The following is an 18,162-nucleotide window of genomic DNA, read 5'->3' as shown; positions in this document are numbered from 1 at the left end:
CACTATATTCATTGTCAAGCCTGTAACCCAGAAAATGATTTGCTCCACTCCAGGATTTTCACTCTAAAATGCTGTCTGTCCTGGACCTTCATGCTCGACTTCCACTTCTACACTTCTGATTTTTCCTCTGTGGGTTCCTTTCCAACATCTCTGGTACTTCCTTTTGGTCAGTGGCAGGTCCAGGTTCTGTTGTATGGCTCCTGCTGCTTCAGAATCCTGCAGGATTTCATTCATTTGGCAGTTGTCTGCTCAGGCGCTGCTCTTGTAGGTTTGACCTATTCAACTTCACCTCCAATACTACGTGTGCATTGATTTTGCCTCTTCCTGTGCTTTTGCTCATTGCCTCTGTCACTTCACTTTTAGCTTCTCCATAATAGATCCAAAGAGCTTTGCTCCAGGTGTTTTAGGGGTTTCGACTATGTCTACTAATGTGTATCTCTGTCCTTTACTTTCATTATTTATTCCCCGACTGCTGGCTTGTCTAGCATTATATACTCTGTCTTCGTAACAGTAGCTTGGGGTTTTCGTGGCTCAGTGTTTTTACACGTCATGGCTCTACGAAATTGGTGCTGGCCACCATCAGGTCCAGTCTACCACCTTCAAAGAAGACCAGCTTTGCATGCTTGTTTTTCCTTTCTTTAATAACTTCAATGACTCAATTTTTGCCAGTGCTCTGTCATCCTCCTACCTGGAAGCTTTCAGTTTCAATGTCTAATCTGTTGCTAAACTGGGTAAATGCTATTATGGTGATTTTTGGTCTGTTATATAATCAGGAATGCCATTTGTGTGAGGCTCCTTCAACAAAGTGAGCTTGTAATACTTCAATAAATCCTATCTACTGCCATTTCAAGGAAATACATCTCCTTCTTACTAACAAACCTTTGACAGTTACTCAACAAAATAAGGACAATAATCTATTTCCTTTTCATCTACACTCAGCCTTTTGAATTATACTGGTTGTTCCATCTCTCATATATCTGTATCATATATCTCCCCATAATGACCTTTCTACAAGCTCTTGCTGACATCTGCCACTTGTTTTTAGCTATTGCTTATCTGTAACTTTGTGGCTATTTTCCATCACAGCTAATATTCCTGTTCATTCTGCTGCTGCCTAGGAAGGTGTGCCATCTGTCCTTGTTTATTCTCAGTAGACTACATTTTCCTAATAGCTCCATCTTCATCTGCAAGACTACGGTAGTCACAGCAGTCATCCTTTTGGACAGCTGTACTAATTATAAGTCGTATCAGAGCATTAACTTCTACTTGCTACTAGTTCAATGTTTTTAAGGGTTTGCAGAGTTTATCCAAGTGTTCTTTTCTTTGCTGATCTCCTTCTATTGCCAGCCTCTGGCTTATGTTCCAAGATACCACACTTTGCTTTGACCTTATGCCCACTTGAGTGCCAGCTTCTGTTATTTTCCAGACCAAGTCTTTGTCTTCCTCCAAGTTATCAGATATCTGCATTTAGATCCAAGTTAGACATGGCTATTGACAGGATTCATGTTCTCGGTTGCCTAATTTAAATCCAGACTCCCACAAAGATGCCTAACTGAAAGTGAAGGTAATTGGACTAGGAAGCATGACATTCAGGTTATTTTAATCATCTTGAAAGGATTTCTGCCAAGGCCAAAGTTCATTCGCTTTAATGGTATCATTTGCACGGCACAAGATGCTGAACATTATTTTTTGCTCACCTTCATAAGTTTGCCTTTCAGTGAGTATGGTTCATCTACTCTCTCTTCAAATTCCAGCTCTTTCACTGTTACAGGTCCTATGGACAAGTCTCCTCAGTCATACATTTTTGCTTTGTGAATGTTCATGGACAGTCCATTATCTTCAGTGAAAGTGAACACACTCCAAACAACTCCATTGTCTTTTAACACAAGAAACAAAAAGATTCTAGGCAATGAGGACCACTCCCATTCAATTGCCCTCAGTGATTTAAACTTGGTGAACTCTCTTTGCTGTTTTTTAACCCTTTATGGATTCTTAGTGAAACCTCTTTGATGTTTTTTCTAATCCCACATGCCGTCCTTGAACACCCTGACCATCTCTGCAACAGCAACGGCCCTTGGGAAGGGAAGGTTTGCTTAAGGCCTTAGTCTTGTCCAGTCTGTTCATTTTTGTAAAACAGAGTTTCAAGAAAAGGAACTCATCACAAACACATCCAATTAACTTTAACTTTATGCAACAGGTTTTTTTTTTGAACTGCAGAAATAAATATTAATATTATTGATAAAACAATCAATATGAAAGCATTTTATCATCATTCAGATATCATGTTTTGCAGCACAACATTTATTTGAATGAGTCTCTAAAATGAGTTTTATCACTTCAGAAGCGAAGGGATGACAGCAAGGGTAACCGGTATGTGTGTGGAATTCTTCACACCAAATGAGAAAGGAAACAGGAAGATAAAATGTAAAGTGTACTTGCCAAAAACCACAAGACACATCTGAAACTGCTCTAGTATCTAGACTCTGACAGGAGGGCGACTAAAGAAATAAAGGGAAATTCCTTTTGGTTCACATAATAAATGCATGTTTTAGAGATTTAACAAATGTGCAGCAGTGCTGGTTGGTTTATCAGCAAACTGATTATAAATCTAAAAAATGATCAATTAGGTCTATGATTACTTAGAAAAAAAGCCATTAAAATTCAAAAGCACAACTTACAAATATTACTGAAGTCTACATAAACCATTAGGTGCTCAAAAACATGCAGCATAATCTCACAGCCATAACAGTATAGCCTATGCCAAAAAGAACAGATGGCATCTATAATTCCTCTAAGCAGTTTACGAACTGCCTCTGTTAAAATGAGCATTAAAACTCCAGACATGAAAAGAGATTTTAACTCCCAGCGAAATTTTAAAGCAATGATGTTAGAAAAGGTTAGACATGCACAGAAAATATTACAGATAATAATTCCGAACTTACCAGACAAGTATGATATCCACCTTGTAAAACAGATCATTTGAATGCCAAGAAGAAGAAAAAAATCAGCATAGAAATGAGTTATTGAAAGCAGTATACACAAAACAGCTTGCAGCTACAGCGGCAGAGAACTTTTACATTACTCACGCCTTATTCAGCCAAACCCAAACAATGGAAGGGGCTGGGATTTGGAAGATTAAGCTTTTCTTCAGACTTCTCTGATGTCACAAAAAGGGGAGGGAGGTGTCTCAGGTTTTGGGGAAAGATAAACAAACCAGCATGCGGCAAACTGACATCAGGAGCACTGAAGCCCTGAAGGAGAGATCACATTTCTCTAGCATGCCACAAAAGGAAGAACTCCATGCTGCTGCTTTTATTCCTTCATTTTAAACAAACAGAATGATCCTACTATAAGAATATGGAAAATGGGTTGCAGATATCATAACATACAAGATGAGTTGTACCTGTTTCCATTTTAAATAGAAATAATAAGAGTAAATCTGAAACAAATTATCAAGAGAAGCTTCTCAATAGTAAGGCATTAAGAGTGGCTTAAAAATGTTTAAGTACATTTAAGCTCAGTTTTAAAACTACCTTAACATTTTATTTTTTTGAATACTGCCTAAATAAGTTGCAAGATGAAGCTGCATTATGAGTTATACTCTTATTTCTAATAGTGAATAGCATATCACACTCAAAAGCAGAAAGATATAAAACATATACATACAAAAATGAACTGTCCTTCAATTTGACAAATCTACAGAAAAGTTAACAGTCTTCTGTATATTACATTGGTTCTTAAGTAAAAAGTCACTTGTTTTGTTTATTTGAAAAGAAAAGTTATAATGGTGATGAAACACGTTTTTATCAGTGCCACATCAAGCTGCTTTTGAAAAATAGGTAGATATAATATGCATCACTGAGCGGCTTTGACCTGACAATATAAAAGTGTTGTTTAATAAAATAGGGTCCTATAATGTTGATCAAGGTTAATTGTTGCCCTTTGTAAATTACACTAAAAATACTTAATGTCTAATAGTCATGCCACATGCAGTGGTGTAGAGAAACACAGATGAATCATCTACATACTTCCCTACACTGTGTTCCAAATTTACCTCTAAGACGCACCGCCGGATGAATAAGAGTCTAATGTCAGGCCAAAGTAATTAACTACTAAAATTATGGAGCACACAACATGACTTTGGACTCAGGCAGGACCCTGAAGTTCCCAGAATAAAGTCAAACAAATTTGGAACTTGGTGCATAGTATAGCACCACTAGTCCCCAATTCAAAGCACAAAACAGTGAAATTTGAGAACTTAAATATGGCCATTTAAAAAAAAAAAAAACAATTTCATTTTTTTATTAAAGACAGCACAATTTGCCAATACAGTAAAGAGTAATGCTTGCATTATATACATTTTTCTGTATTATAAACTATACATTGCATAACATTTGTCTTGTAAAAAGTTAAAAACACAACAGTATAAATCACTACATAAAAATCAGTGTAAAGTATTCAGCTAGATTCATGGCCAGGTGAATGCAGCTACTCTGTGTAAAGTACTTTGCACTAAAAAGGCATTCCACAAATAATCAGCCGACTGAATCAGCTCTGAACAATGGCAAGGAATGCAAACAGATCTGTAGTCAAGCAATGTGGCCTAGTGGCTAAGACGCTGAAATTGTAAAGCACAAGTTTCCAAGTTTAATTAATCTTCAGTGCTTACCTACTGTGTGACCCCAAGGCAGCCGCTTAGTCTGCTTGCATTACAATTGTAAAAATCTGGAAACAAGTGTGTTGTATGTGCAATGCCCGGAGAGACGGTGTTCACTCGGAAATACACAACATAAAATAAAGCATGGTTCAGACAGGTGGCTGGGGGAAAATAAACATCTGATATGAGGTTTGCATAACTTTATAATGTGAAATTTGGCAACTGCGAGGCTAAAACAGAAGGGGCAAAAGTCAGTACCAAGACATGCCTGTTTACGCTCTGAGGGGCTTTCCTAACAATGGGCTGCCCCCTGTGTGGGCCATGTTACCTTTTGGTATAAAAAGGGCTGTTAAGGCACCAGGCCTTTTATTATGATTGGGACACTGAAAGAGGAGGTGCAGCATGACACAGAAAAAGAATGAGAGTGAGGTAGAGAAACAAGAGAGGGAATTTGGTAGGAGAGTTCACAGGGGAGAAAGTGAGGGAGATGAACAGAGGTGGTCAAAGACATTGGAGTTTCTTCATTTTAGATACGACAGGGCCTAAGGTGATTTTTAACACAAGGGGATTTTAACAAATGCAACCCCATCTCCCATTTACTTCAGTGGTCATGTCCTTCATTTTTAGAGAGTGTTTCTATATATCTTTATTGCTCAAAATATAGACAGAATGGTGGTCTGCTTGAAATCTGTACATTCAAAACACATTTGTTTAGGTTTTTCTATTGTTTCCTCATGCATCCCAAGAACACGTAAGGTAGGTAAAGGTGCATCTTTAACTTTATCTAGTATTCGTGAATGTGTCCTGTGATAGAGTAGCCATGAATTAAGGGTGCCAGAAAAGGAACAAAGGCATTCCATGACCCAAGAATGAAAAGTGGTCTTGAAAAATAGATTTATAATATATATATATATATATAGATATATTGAAATAGTCCCTGTCTCATACATGCTCATCACCCAGCTATTGCAGAAGGCCAATGCAGGTACAAGCCTACAAGGCAGCACTCTCTGCATTCATCAGCCCAACCAGGCCATGCTATGCATCCAGCTACCAAGAGGTCACCAGTAAATATCACCTCAGGCTTGTATCCTGTTATGCATCCAACATCTTTGTACTTAACAATGTTAGACTAAATTTAGTGAGGACCATTATGGAAATGCCTGGCTCTCCAGAAGAAGCTGAAAAATGTTGATGAGACTAAAGAATCTTGAGGTAGGGAACTGAGTATGAAGCCACAATGACCCTCATCAAGAAAAATTAAATATATGTTCCAGACAATTATTTGAGAAAGCAAAATAAAATTCTTTACTGTAGTAAAGTAAACTGATTGGCACTAAAAACGTTAGTACGAGGATTTTTTCATAAAAATATTTCCTTTTGTTGTATGAAAGTAATTTTGTTATGTTTTTAAGATACCCATACTCTTTAGTATCTATGTGTTTCTTTTAGCATTTAAAGGAACAGTTTTCCCAAAATTAAATAATTCAGTCTTTTATTTATCTGCAAAATTGAATCAGGTTGAATTATCAGTAGGTTATATGTAGGTCACAAGTTTTATTATATAAAATAATCCTCTGAATTAAAGAGAAGAATAACAATTCAGCATCTTCATTCTGCAATGTACACCCACAAAAACTTTCTCTTGATGTTCACCTGCTTGTTACCACAGGGACTGTAATTTTTTCAGTACCATAACTTGGCTCTACTTCTGCACTTTATTGGCACGGGAGGCAGACCCTGTCTCAATTTGTTTACAGTTGGGTAAGGAGTTAAGTTTTCTTTTAGGCAAGAAGCTTATTTGCCATGGAAAGTATTGTGAAAATATTGTTAGCTGTGACATTTCTCCCATTGTCTGTGAAAGGCTCAACAAGTTGCATCATCACAACCATAGACAGTCCTTCCCTGGTAAACAAATGGGATCTGAGGAAAGAGTCTGAGAACCAGACTTTACGTGAACACACTCAAGAGATGGAGCACCAGCATAGAGAGGTTCAGACACATGTGGATACCGAGGAACAGGCACTGAAGGTACAGGTAGGGCAAGAGAAAACATTTCTAAATTATTCTATCATCTGTCTTTAACAGATAGCATGGCTAGTAAATTCTAAATCAGTCATTTAAGCAGTAATAGCCATTTATAACATTAGAAATGTCTCAGTTATAGTTTTAAAGCAATTTAATAGTACCCTCATAAAAAAAGTTTCAAGTTTCTACCAAAAACACAATTATTTGTGGGTGATTCTAAACTTTAGAATGGTAATGTAGATAAAACTAACAAAGTGGCTAATGAGTGTGTACATTGATAACATAGGAGATGTTCATTTTTCAGAGTATTTTTTTACTGTAGCTCACACTATATTCAATCCAGAGCAACCGAGTGTAATTGTTAGTTACACTAATACATGTTTATAATATCACAGGAGCGTGGTTTCAAGTGCCTGGTGAACTCTTTACTATGAAGAAGAAGAGAACTTATTTACTAAGCTGTATTCCAATGAAGAGGTGCTTGTCAGCTGCACTGTTTATGGTTTATAGGAAGGATACTTTCTTGGGAAGACTCTGCAAAGCAAATTGTTATTTACAGTATCTGCACAATACTACTTCTCTTATAGCATTACAAAGTTTAATTATGTGCCTGCTTTGTCCTTTTGTTCATCACAATAACCTAAACATACTCTGTAGATCTATTACTAAGCCAAGCTCATTGACAAGTTTCAGTGTCATAGGAATTGTGCACACAAGTTTAAGGCATTACAATTTCATAAAACAACAGTTTGCCATAATTTTGGAGTTCTGATAAACAGCAGCTTTAAACTGCTATTTAAAGCACACTTTAAGATTCTCAAACCCACTGTTTACCTATTTAATTTTTCCCTGTCTAATTTGAATGATAACATCTACAATTAAGTGACAGAAACTGAGTGACAATTTCAACCAATCCTCTATATTAGAGCTGATGTGGTATATAACATTGAACCTAGCTATATAAAGAACTTTTAATTAACTAGACCAACCAACTCAGAATATCTCCAGAAATTTACTTAGGAAGAATGATTTTGTAAATATTTAATGTTTTTTTTAATGGAGCATGCTGACCATGCTGTATATATATTTAGGAGGATCTTTGGCTTAACAACGTCACACATCCCCTGGTAAAGAGTGTTTTTCTTTAGCTTTTGCAGCTGTTAGAACTTATGTTTCAGAAATGTAGAATTAGCTTCCACATCAACATATTTCTAGTTTGCAGTGGTGAGCATATTTTTCTAAATAACCGGCAATGTTGAGTCACTTCAGTAGACATTTTCCATTATTTTTAGATTGGCTTGTACATAATCTATAACATTGTCATCCAGCAGAGAGCTAATGCACTATGGGTAAATATAATAATTACTACTGTATAGTGTGTGCTAGAAGAAGGATTACTGCTCTCTCCAGAAGGTGTATATTGCTATTAACTATCATTCATTTCGATTTTTCCAATCAAACACACACACACACACACACACATTGATCACTCAATGCCCACACCTAATTAAATAAAAAATACCATAAAACTTTATTGATACACAAGAATAAGAACCTCTCAAAATTTATAGAAAAAATTGGCCCATAATGCAGCAAGTGTGTTGGACTTTAAAAATGTTTCAGGATCAAACATCAAATTATACTCTATCTGTATAAATGTTGTAGCTCATAAAATAGTCAGTACAAATGTGCATCTTTATCAGGTATTTTACTTCATTTTTGCCAGGTGATTTAAAAACTGAGATTACTATAAAAGCACAAAAAGGGAATACACTCACTGAACACGCCTTCTGATTTGCTTTTCTATTAGTTGTTAACATTTGCTATGATTGAAACTTTTTCAAAAATTGCTTCTTAACAGTTCAAGGGATTTGTGATAGCGTACATATGGAATTAATATTGATGGCTTGATAATTGTGCTTATATCTCTTGATTCTGAAATAAATAGTTCTTCAGATGCTATAATTCTGATTACTATTTATTTATTTGAAAAGCCTTGCTTGCACTTTTCATTCAGTTAAAATACAAACTATATATTACTGTATGTAAGTGCTGTTTCACTAAAAAAGTTAAACTGTCAAAATATAACAATCAATTCTAACAGTAATGGTCACAATAATGGAGCTTGCAAAAACAAGTAAGATTTCATGGTATTTTTGTCTTAAGAAGACGTCTTTTTTATGTTTCCAATAAAACATTTATGTTTGAAGGCTGGCAAGGTTCTTATCATATTATAATTTGTGATCTGTTCATTTTTTTTAATTTACAAAAAAAAGCAAAAAGTCAAGAATTTGTGATTTCTGCAGCACATTCAAATCACAACAAGGTATTTATATTTTAGAGTGGTGGCTCTGTGGCTAAGGATCTGCACTGGCAATCGGAAGGTTGCCGGTTCGAATCCCGTAAATGCCAATAGGGACTCTGCTGTGTTGGGCCCTTGAGAAAGGCCCTTAACCTGCAATTGCTGAGCACTTTGAGTAGTGAGAAAAGTGCTATAAATTGCAAAAATTATTATTATTAAAATTATTAAAGTAAAACTTAAGAAATTTCACTGTACCCAAGCCACAGTTAGTTTTGTTGCCCACTGAGTAAATTTGAAAAATTAATCTAATACATTCTGAACAACTATTATATTCAATTGAGGATTACTCTTTTCTTGTAAATTGAAGATGACTTACATAAAAGGCCCATTCATTTTTCACACCTTACCTTGGTGTCTTAATACTGGAATTTTTATCTAATTTCAAAGAGCCACTTACATTGCAGAACACTTTCTGTTTTGCACAGCACCTGCTTTTTAGGACCTTCATGCCCAGTGCTTATACTAACAGTATATAGTAGTTACCTTGTCTAATGCTTCCTGGTTCCCAAAGAGTGGGTGGTAGCGACGGTATTTGCCCTCTCTGTACTTTGCACTGATAAATCTCCGCCGATCACTGCTGCAGCTTGCTGGTGACAAAGCTTCACTGGGGGGAATATTAGCTGCCCAAAACTCGTTAGACTTTTGATTACCCATAACCAGAAACAACTGAAAAAAAACAAAAATATTAGAATGAAGATCTGTTTCTCTGGGTAAATCTTCAGCTTCTTCAAAAATATTTTCTGAATGCTGGGAACTTAAACAGTCCTGTATGTCACAAATTGTAAACAAGTTTATAACCAAAAACAATAATGTTTTGTTATTTTTTATTTACAATGCAAACATGAAAAATGAAGATAATAATAACTAATAAATATCATGCTCTGTCACACCTAAACTGTCTTATACCAACAGATGGAAGACAAACAAGTAAACAAAACATTATATAAATAAATTTAAAGTGGCCTGCATTCATATTATTAACTTGCATTAGGCGGTAGCTATTATGTTTATACCTCTTGGCAGATTAAACAATCTTGGCTTAAACCACACCAGCAGCCATAAACCAAATAAAAATCAACTTAATAGTGGCTTTGTGCTGCTGAGTATTCAAAGTAGATATGATTGAAGAAGGTGGACTCGCAATAGCAAGAGATTTCTGCCTGCTAACCAACAGACATCTAGTAGCAATTGTATTCAAAGTAAAAACCTTCTGTTGAAAGGCTGATAAAAAAGTGAGCAATTATCTAAAATAAATATGAGTAAAAAGGAAAAAGGAGTAGTCCAGAGCCACAGATACTATACAAAGCGATGTGTATGTGATCAAAAGGAATTTTCCTTTTTTTTTTTACCATGATTATATTTTTAGGCTAATTGCCTAGGTACAACACTAATTTTAAAATAAACACATCTAATTACTACAGATTTCTTATAAACAGTAAGTGTTTTTACTAAAAAAGCTTCCAAAATATACAGTAAAATCAATGACTTAACCTACCAGACAGTTAATAGCCAAAAAAATTACAAATTTGCAGTTGTTTTATTATTTCAACCTATTAACTCAATTAAGGCAGCTAGGAAAGGGCAACAGAAAATGCCATCTTCAGAAGTAAACCAATTATTGCATTTACATTTTTCATTTTTGTTCTTCACACTAACAATCATAGAACACTTAAATCCACCTACCTGAATTAGTTCCTCAGTCCAGACTTTTTTGTCCATCTTCAGACTCCGCACTTTTGAAATGCTAGGTCCCAGACTTCTATGCTCCCCTTTTGAAATATTACATAAATATTAAAAATTTAAGTCTCACAGATAGTGGAGAAGAGATATGTTACATTACATACTCTGTAAGGAAACACAGAAGAATCATCCCACAATAGCCACTTTTCTAATACAGACGTTAAGCCAAAAACTTCTGCTCCACTTCCTTTTTCATTTTGACTATGATCTATTTAAATAATAAAAATAACAATACATTTTATTTCTATAGCACCTTTCCCATGTTCAAGGCACTTATTTAAACAGCAGGGTATATGTAACATTGGGTAGAAATATTTCTGCATAGAACACTAAACAGATAAATACAGGAGATACAAAGCATTAAAAAGAATAAAAGACAACAAACAAAAGTAAAATACAAAATTCAATACTAAAAGAAAGGCCTGAACAAATAACATAATTTGTGATACAGCACATACACATAAATTATTCTGAGCATCTGGAGAGAGTGGTAAACTGAAAGAAGGGGCAGAATGTCAGGTTAAGTTAAAAGTCTTCCTGAACAGATGAGTTTTAAGTTGTTTTTGAAATGAATGAATGGAGTCAGCTGATCTAATTGAATTTGGGATGTCATTTCAAAGTCTGGGCACTATACAGCTGAAGGTCTAGTCACTCATAGAGTGTAGGTTAGTGTGGGGCACAACAAGATTACCAGAATTAGAGGACCTTAGTGGGTGAACAGGAGCAGGTCACTGATGTAGTCTAGTGCAAGGCCATTTAATGCTTTGTGTGTTAATAATAGAATTTTATATTCAATTCTGTAAGACAAAGGAAACCAGTGTAGGTGAGGCAGGATATATGTAATGTGCTCGCTGTTACTGGTTCGTTCTGGGAATCTTGCAGCAGAGTTTTGAATCAGCTTGAGTTGTGATATAAGATTAGAAGGGACTCCTGCCAGTAGGGAGTTATATAATAATTGATGTGGGATGTGATAAAAGCACGGACAAGTTTCTCAACATTAAAAAAAGGAGAGGAATGAGTGAACACGGGATATATTACAGAGGTGACAGTACACAAGTTTCTTAATGTGGTTTATTTGGGTGAAATAAGAAAGAGGAATCAAAGATGACACCAAGATTCCTTGCATTAGAAGAAGGTCTCATGAGATACCTGTCAAGCGTGACTGAGAAGGACCTAATTTTCTTAAGTTGCTTTGGTACCAATTTGTAGGAGTTCAGTTTTAACTTTAAAGAGTTCTGCTCCATCCAGGTTTTAATTTCACTGAGTCAAATTATGAGCTGAGAAAGCTCTGATGAAGTTTCACTTATAATATTAAAATAGAGTTGAGTATTATCTGCATAAAAATGATAATCCAGTCCATAGCTGCAATTGAAATGGCCAAGGGGAAGCATACAGATAGAAGAAGAACAGAGTGCCGAGGACAGAGCCCTGAGGAACTCCTTGTGTGATTGGCGCTGAGCTGAATCTGCTGTTGGCAAGTCTAACAAACTCTTGCCTGTCAGTCAGATAGGACTTAAACCACTGGAGGGCAGTGCCAGAGATACCCAACATGTTCTCCATTCTGGGCAGTAGAATATCATGTCTAAAAATGTCAAATGCTGCACTAAGATCTAACAAAATTAATATGCTCATTTGTCCAGTGTCTGCTGCCATACGCAAATCTTTAGTTATGCAAAGCAGGGCAGTTTCACAGCTGCGCTGTACCCTGAAACCACTGGTCACACAGTCTGACATTTTAGATGGTCAGGAAATGCCTGCATACTTTCATTTTTATATTGTTCTTTGACGACTTCAATATCATATTCTTTGTATTTTTCCAAAACCGTTCCTCTCCTAATTTACATTAATAGAGAGAGTATGAAGAGTTTCTCTAAGATACAAATTTAAAATATATACATTTTGCTTCCTCTGGGCATAATTTGGTCCAAATTACAAGCAATAATTTAGTTTTATTTATTATTTTAAATATTGTCTTGTTTAACTTCAGCTAAGCCATCAATCAAATTGGAGACAATCTTGTATGGCACCATTTTAGGTTAGATCAACTTCAGTGAGCATACTGCACTGACAAAAAAGAAGACTTGTACAATAGATACTTGACTTACCATGATAAATGAACACCATACAGCTGCAGATATACCTTACCAAAAAGTTTAAAACTAATTTTTCGGAATGCCTTAACGCAGGAGGTGCTTTAACACTGGGTCAATTTACACGTCAAATAAACATAATAAGATCATATTTGGGATGTGGAAGAAAAGAGAAGCACTCACAGAAAATGTATGAAAAGTATACTTTACACTGACATGATGCTGACATTTGAAAAAATTAATCACGATTGAATATAAAATGGTTGTAACAATATAGCTGGCTTATGGGCATGCAGGCCAGAATTAAAGGCGGAGTCTCCCACCATTCTGACATGTGAAATACATCTCTTTAATTCGGTCAGACTGTGTAAGGAAGAGTGAACAAAGAGAGCAAAATGGACAAAAATAACATTGCAATTTTGGAATAAATGTATATCTGACGTGGGCAGCATGGTAGCGCAGTGGGTAGCGCTGCTGCCTCGCAGTTAGGAGACCCGGGTTCGCTTCCCAGGTACTCCCTGTGTGGAGTTTGCATGTTCTCCCCGTGTCTGCGTGGGTTTCCTCTGGGTGCTCCGGTTTCCTCCCACAGTCCAAAGACGTGCATTGGCAATCCTATATTGTCCCTAGTGTGTGCTTGGTGTGTGTGCCCTGCGGTGGGCTGGTGCCCTGCCCAGGGTTTGTTTCCTGCCTTGCGCCCTGTGTTGACTGGGATTGGCAGACCCCCATGACCCTGTAGTTAGGATATAGCGGGTTGGACAATGGATGGATGGATGTATATCTGACTGCATCGATGGCAGGAGGAACATGTATATGTGATTAGGTAAAAAAAGCTCAGTATTGCAGACATAGGTTCAATAAAGAGCAATGAAGGGCACCGCTGAGGCAGATAAAAATGTGAATTGGCAAAAGAGGTCTACAAAAAAGCCTTGATGACAGATGAAAAATAAGGAATCATAAAGACATAAAAAGAAAACATATTAAGAATTTGACTAAGTACCAAGGATACAGTAAAAGCATTAAGGTTATAAATACTGAAAAGAGCCACTGCAATGCCTTCTACCACCATAGGGGAGGAGAGGTTTGGTGTTATGCCAGGGACAGGAAGAACTGATTTAGTCTTTGCATTGAGACAGCTCATAAAGAAGCATCAAGGAAAACATAAAAGACTGCATATGGTATTTACTGATTTGGAGAAAGCTTATAATACAGTGCCACGTCAAGAGGTGCATGAGAGGCAAAGTCGTATCAGAGAAGTATGTGAGGAACATCCAGGATAAGTATGAGGGTGTGAGGACTCGGGTTAAAAGCAGTGTTGGGGTAACATACAAGATCCCCTTTAGAGTAGGTCTGCACCAGGGATCTTCTTGAAGTCCTTATCTTTTTGATTTGATCTTTGATTTGATTATGGATGTGTTGAGTCATGGAATAAAAGACCAATCCCCCTGGTTGGTACATGCTTTGGGCTAATGACATTGTTTCATATAGAACCAGAAAAGAAGAAGTGGGGAGGAAGCAAAGAATGGGGCTTTGGAAGATAGAGGGTTGAAGATATACAGTGGAACCTCGGGTCCCGAGCGTCTCGGACCACGTACAAATCGGGTTACGACCAAAAAGTTCGCCAAACTTTTGCATCTGTTCACGACCTCACACTCGGGTGACAAGCAAGCCAGTTTCTCTTCCGGTTCGTATGCACCGATGATTTCCGCACGTGTTCAGTCTCTCCCTGTGCAGTGAGCGAGCGAGAGAGAGAGCGCAACAGTGTGAGCTAGTGAGAGCGTGAGCGAGCGAGTGACAGAGAGAGCCCAAGCAGGGGTGTTTTGGCCGACACTCGGTGGGGCAGAAGGAAGCGGAGCTGGAGTGACCAGAAGAAGTAAGTAAACATTTAGTTTACTATTACACTGTGCATTCTATGGTATAATTAACTATTTTTGTGATTAAAAATCTTTAAAAAAATATATACTTACATACAACTCGTACGGTCCGGAAGGGATTAATTGTATTTACATACAATCCTATGGGGGAAATTACTTCGGGTAACGAAGTGGAACGAGTTACGGTCGTGACCTGAGGTTCCACTGTATAGGAGGAAGATCGATATGAGTGAGATGATAGGGGGTTTTGTGATGATCAGGATTCAGAAGTTAGCCTGCAGGGAGAACTACTGAAAAGAATGGATACATTTAAATATCAAGGATCAGTGGTAGCCCAAGATGGAAAATTAGTTGCAGGGATAACCCATAGGGTGCATTGTAGGTGGAACAAATGTAAGATGGTGTCAGAAGAGTGTTGTGTGATCGAAGAATTAAGGCAAAGGTTAAAGGCAAGGATTTTAAGACAGTGGTAAGACCAGTAATGGAGTTTGGAGTGGAGACTTGGGCAGTAAGAAGAAGAGAGAAGAAGTTAGAATGTTGAGATGTGGGGTTGCAAAAAAGGTCAGAATAACAAATGAGACAATCAGAGGTAGAGCAAAAGTGGGAAAGTTTTCTAAGAAAGTACAGAAAAGTAGGCTGAAGGCGCATATGATGAGTAGAGACAATGAATATGTGGGCAAAAGAGTGATAGGAAAGGCAGTACAGAGGAAGAGAAAGTGAGGGAGGCCAAAGTGGAGGTGGATGGACAAAGTAAAAGAAGATCTGAAAGAAAAGAGTTTGACTGAGAAGGTGGTGTAGGACCGAGCTATATGGGGAAGGATTGATCAAGCACATCAACCCCACATAGACAAGGGAACAGATAAAGAGTAAGAAGAAGCCACTAAAATGCCTTCTGGTGCAACTATAAAGGACAGATATACATTGTCAAACATGGAGCATAGCATCTGTGATATCACAAAGATCAATGACACAGCTTCTAAAGTGGGTTCCACTATTCAAAGGCTTAGTAGCACTGCTTCTGACTTATATTTTACTAGTGACACTAACTAAGAGAGACATCAGTGGTTCCATGTGGCTCTTGCTGTTTGGTCTTCTACCAGAGACCCAATATGTTTTCGAGTCAATTGCAAATAAAAAACAATAACTGAAGCTCCCAGATTAAGCTTTCTTAATTTTCTTGTTCATTTCTTTAATAAACTATACTTCATGATATAAAGAAGTAAAACTAACCTCCCTTCATATTTGTCAGTATCTCAAAATTATAGAAATTCTTTTCATTCCCTGCATCTCAATAAAATCTATGTTCAATTTGTATGAAAGAAATGATTTACAAAAGATACTTGCATATGAGAATTTTCTTGTCTATTATGTTTTGTTTTGCTCTCATCAAACGTCTTAGTTAGTATTAGTTTGAAGAGTCTTTCAAAATTTTCCAGCTCCATAGTTAATTTAAAAAATGTAGGATCAAGTACCCAACCATTAAGAAACAGGAAATGAGGCAAATTATTTTAGCTTGCCACATTTCATAATTACAGAATCTCCAAATCATACATTTACAATCAAGCTTCTTCTGTTAAGTGCACAAATGAGAGGAACTTTCTGAAATACTGATGTACGCCACAATACAAACATCTGTTATTACCTGTATATGTCATGGCAAGTAGTTATGCAAACTAAATCATTTGCATTCCAGGCCATGCCAACCTTCATGCAAAATTAGATCACTGCATCGGACTCCAATTAATTTTGTCACAAAGAGCATAACAGAAAAAAGGCAAGTAAACAGGTCATTGTTTTTTGCTCACTACAAGTTTCTAGTAATTTATCACATTACTCCATTAATCACACCTATTTTTCCACCTTGGAGCACAGCTTCCAAATACAGTGAACTCTTATAATGTCTGCCTTGTAATTTAAACAATGTGGCAGTCATATACTGTAAAGTCTGGGGTGTAGGTGTTATGTCCTAGGTAACATAACATTTAAAAAGAGTTAGCGCAGTTACAGTATATATGCTCTAAAATGCCACCAATGACAGGAAAAAAGAAGGGGCTCTTTATTGGTTTTTAGATTACCTCACAATACGTACTAACAAGTTAACCATTACTCATATACTTTTACACAGCAGCCTAATAAAACACAATATGTTAGACACATTTAACATTTCAAAACAATAATTGCTTCATATACAGTAAAAAAGTACATTTGGTATGCAAACTGGCTCTCATTCTTGGTTTACTTAATGAATGCCTTGAGTTTAAAGTGCTTTGTGGGTTTTAGATATTTTGACACTCCATCTTTGTTATTTCTAATTACCCCTCATTGTACAATTTCATATATCAACCATCTGCTGTGTCTTTGTCTAGCATTAGTATTTTACTGACTACTTGTCTTCATACAGTACTTACTATTTCTTTGCCTATTTCTAAACTATTTGTTTCAATTTTGTTTTCAGAGCTCACTCTTCCGGTTTATTTATAGAAATTTGTGCTGAGGCAGTATCCGTCACTATTCTGCATCCAGCACATAGCCCTCAGTTTCTTGCAAAATGCTCAAAACATGAACAGAAAAGAAGGCAAAACACCATCACATATGGTACAGGCCCAATAATTGTTGAACATCTCTGGTACATGGCCCTTGGTTGCCAAGAAAAGTAATACAAAGCAATCTGTGAAAAGAAATTATTGAACATCAGCTTGGGTGTTACTGTTGACCAGGCTTGTCAAATTCATGGTCCTCAAACAAAAAATGTTATATATGACCCAAGAATGATGGTTATTTTTCTCAAGATTTTATTCATATACAACTTACATTTACACGAAACAATGAAATGCATCTTATTTATCTGTGCAGTATAGCTCACTACAGTGACTAACCTGTAGTTATAATGGAAAACTGACTGTTCATAATCACACAACAAGAAACAGTGAAAAAATAGTGACATGCTACACTGCCATAGAGACCTTTAATGTTTTAGCATGATGCTAAACTAATGATAGTCTCATGAAGGAGATAGAAATTTGAGACCTGCTGCCACTCTGTTCACTTTCTAAAACTGCACAGATGTCAGGACTGCCCACCCTTCTGCTTCTTATCTGTCTGCTGCAGCTATTCTACACGATGATTAATTGACTGTACAAGTATTTACTGGTCTGATTATTTATGTGTTCGCACAGACTCATGGCTGTCATGGCTGCTAAAAGTGCATATATGAAATACTGACTTGGAAGGGCATAAATAATCCTGTAATCAATTATTTTGTGCTAAATACTTGTAATCAATTTAGACCACTTTGCAAAGATGTGTTTTCACTTTGACATTAAATCGTCTTTTTCTATTGACCAATTTCAAAAAAGCAAATGAGGGTGAGAGAGGCTCTATATAAAATATACATAGACAGTGTTACACAGAGCT

General features: G+C 36.6%; 1 protein-coding gene across 8 annotated transcripts in view; it reads right to left on the bottom strand.

Annotated features, from left to right (window-relative positions):
• The window catches only part of LOC114649973 (arf-GAP with Rho-GAP domain, ANK repeat and PH domain-containing protein 1), a 365,104-nt gene that overhangs the window by 85,171 nt on the left and 261,771 nt on the right, over positions 1-18,162 (bottom strand). For all 8 annotated transcript variants that reach the window (XM_051926528.1, XM_051926526.1, XM_051926532.1 and 5 more), the window contains 2 exons: positions 10,731-10,816; positions 9,531-9,713 (listed from right to left, as the gene is read on the bottom strand). In XM_051926528.1, the coding sequence (XP_051782488.1) occupies positions 9,531-9,713; positions 10,731-10,816 (269 nt within the window). The remainder of the gene's footprint in view (positions 1-9,530; positions 9,714-10,730; positions 10,817-18,162) is intronic.

This window comes from Erpetoichthys calabaricus, chromosome 4, assembly GCF_900747795.2.
Source record: "Erpetoichthys calabaricus chromosome 4, fErpCal1.3, whole genome shotgun sequence".
In the NCBI taxonomy this organism is placed as follows: Eukaryota; Metazoa; Chordata; class Cladistia; order Polypteriformes; family Polypteridae; genus Erpetoichthys; species Erpetoichthys calabaricus.
Note: the sequence above shows the minus strand (reverse complement) of the source record. Positions and strands in the feature narration are given on the sequence as shown.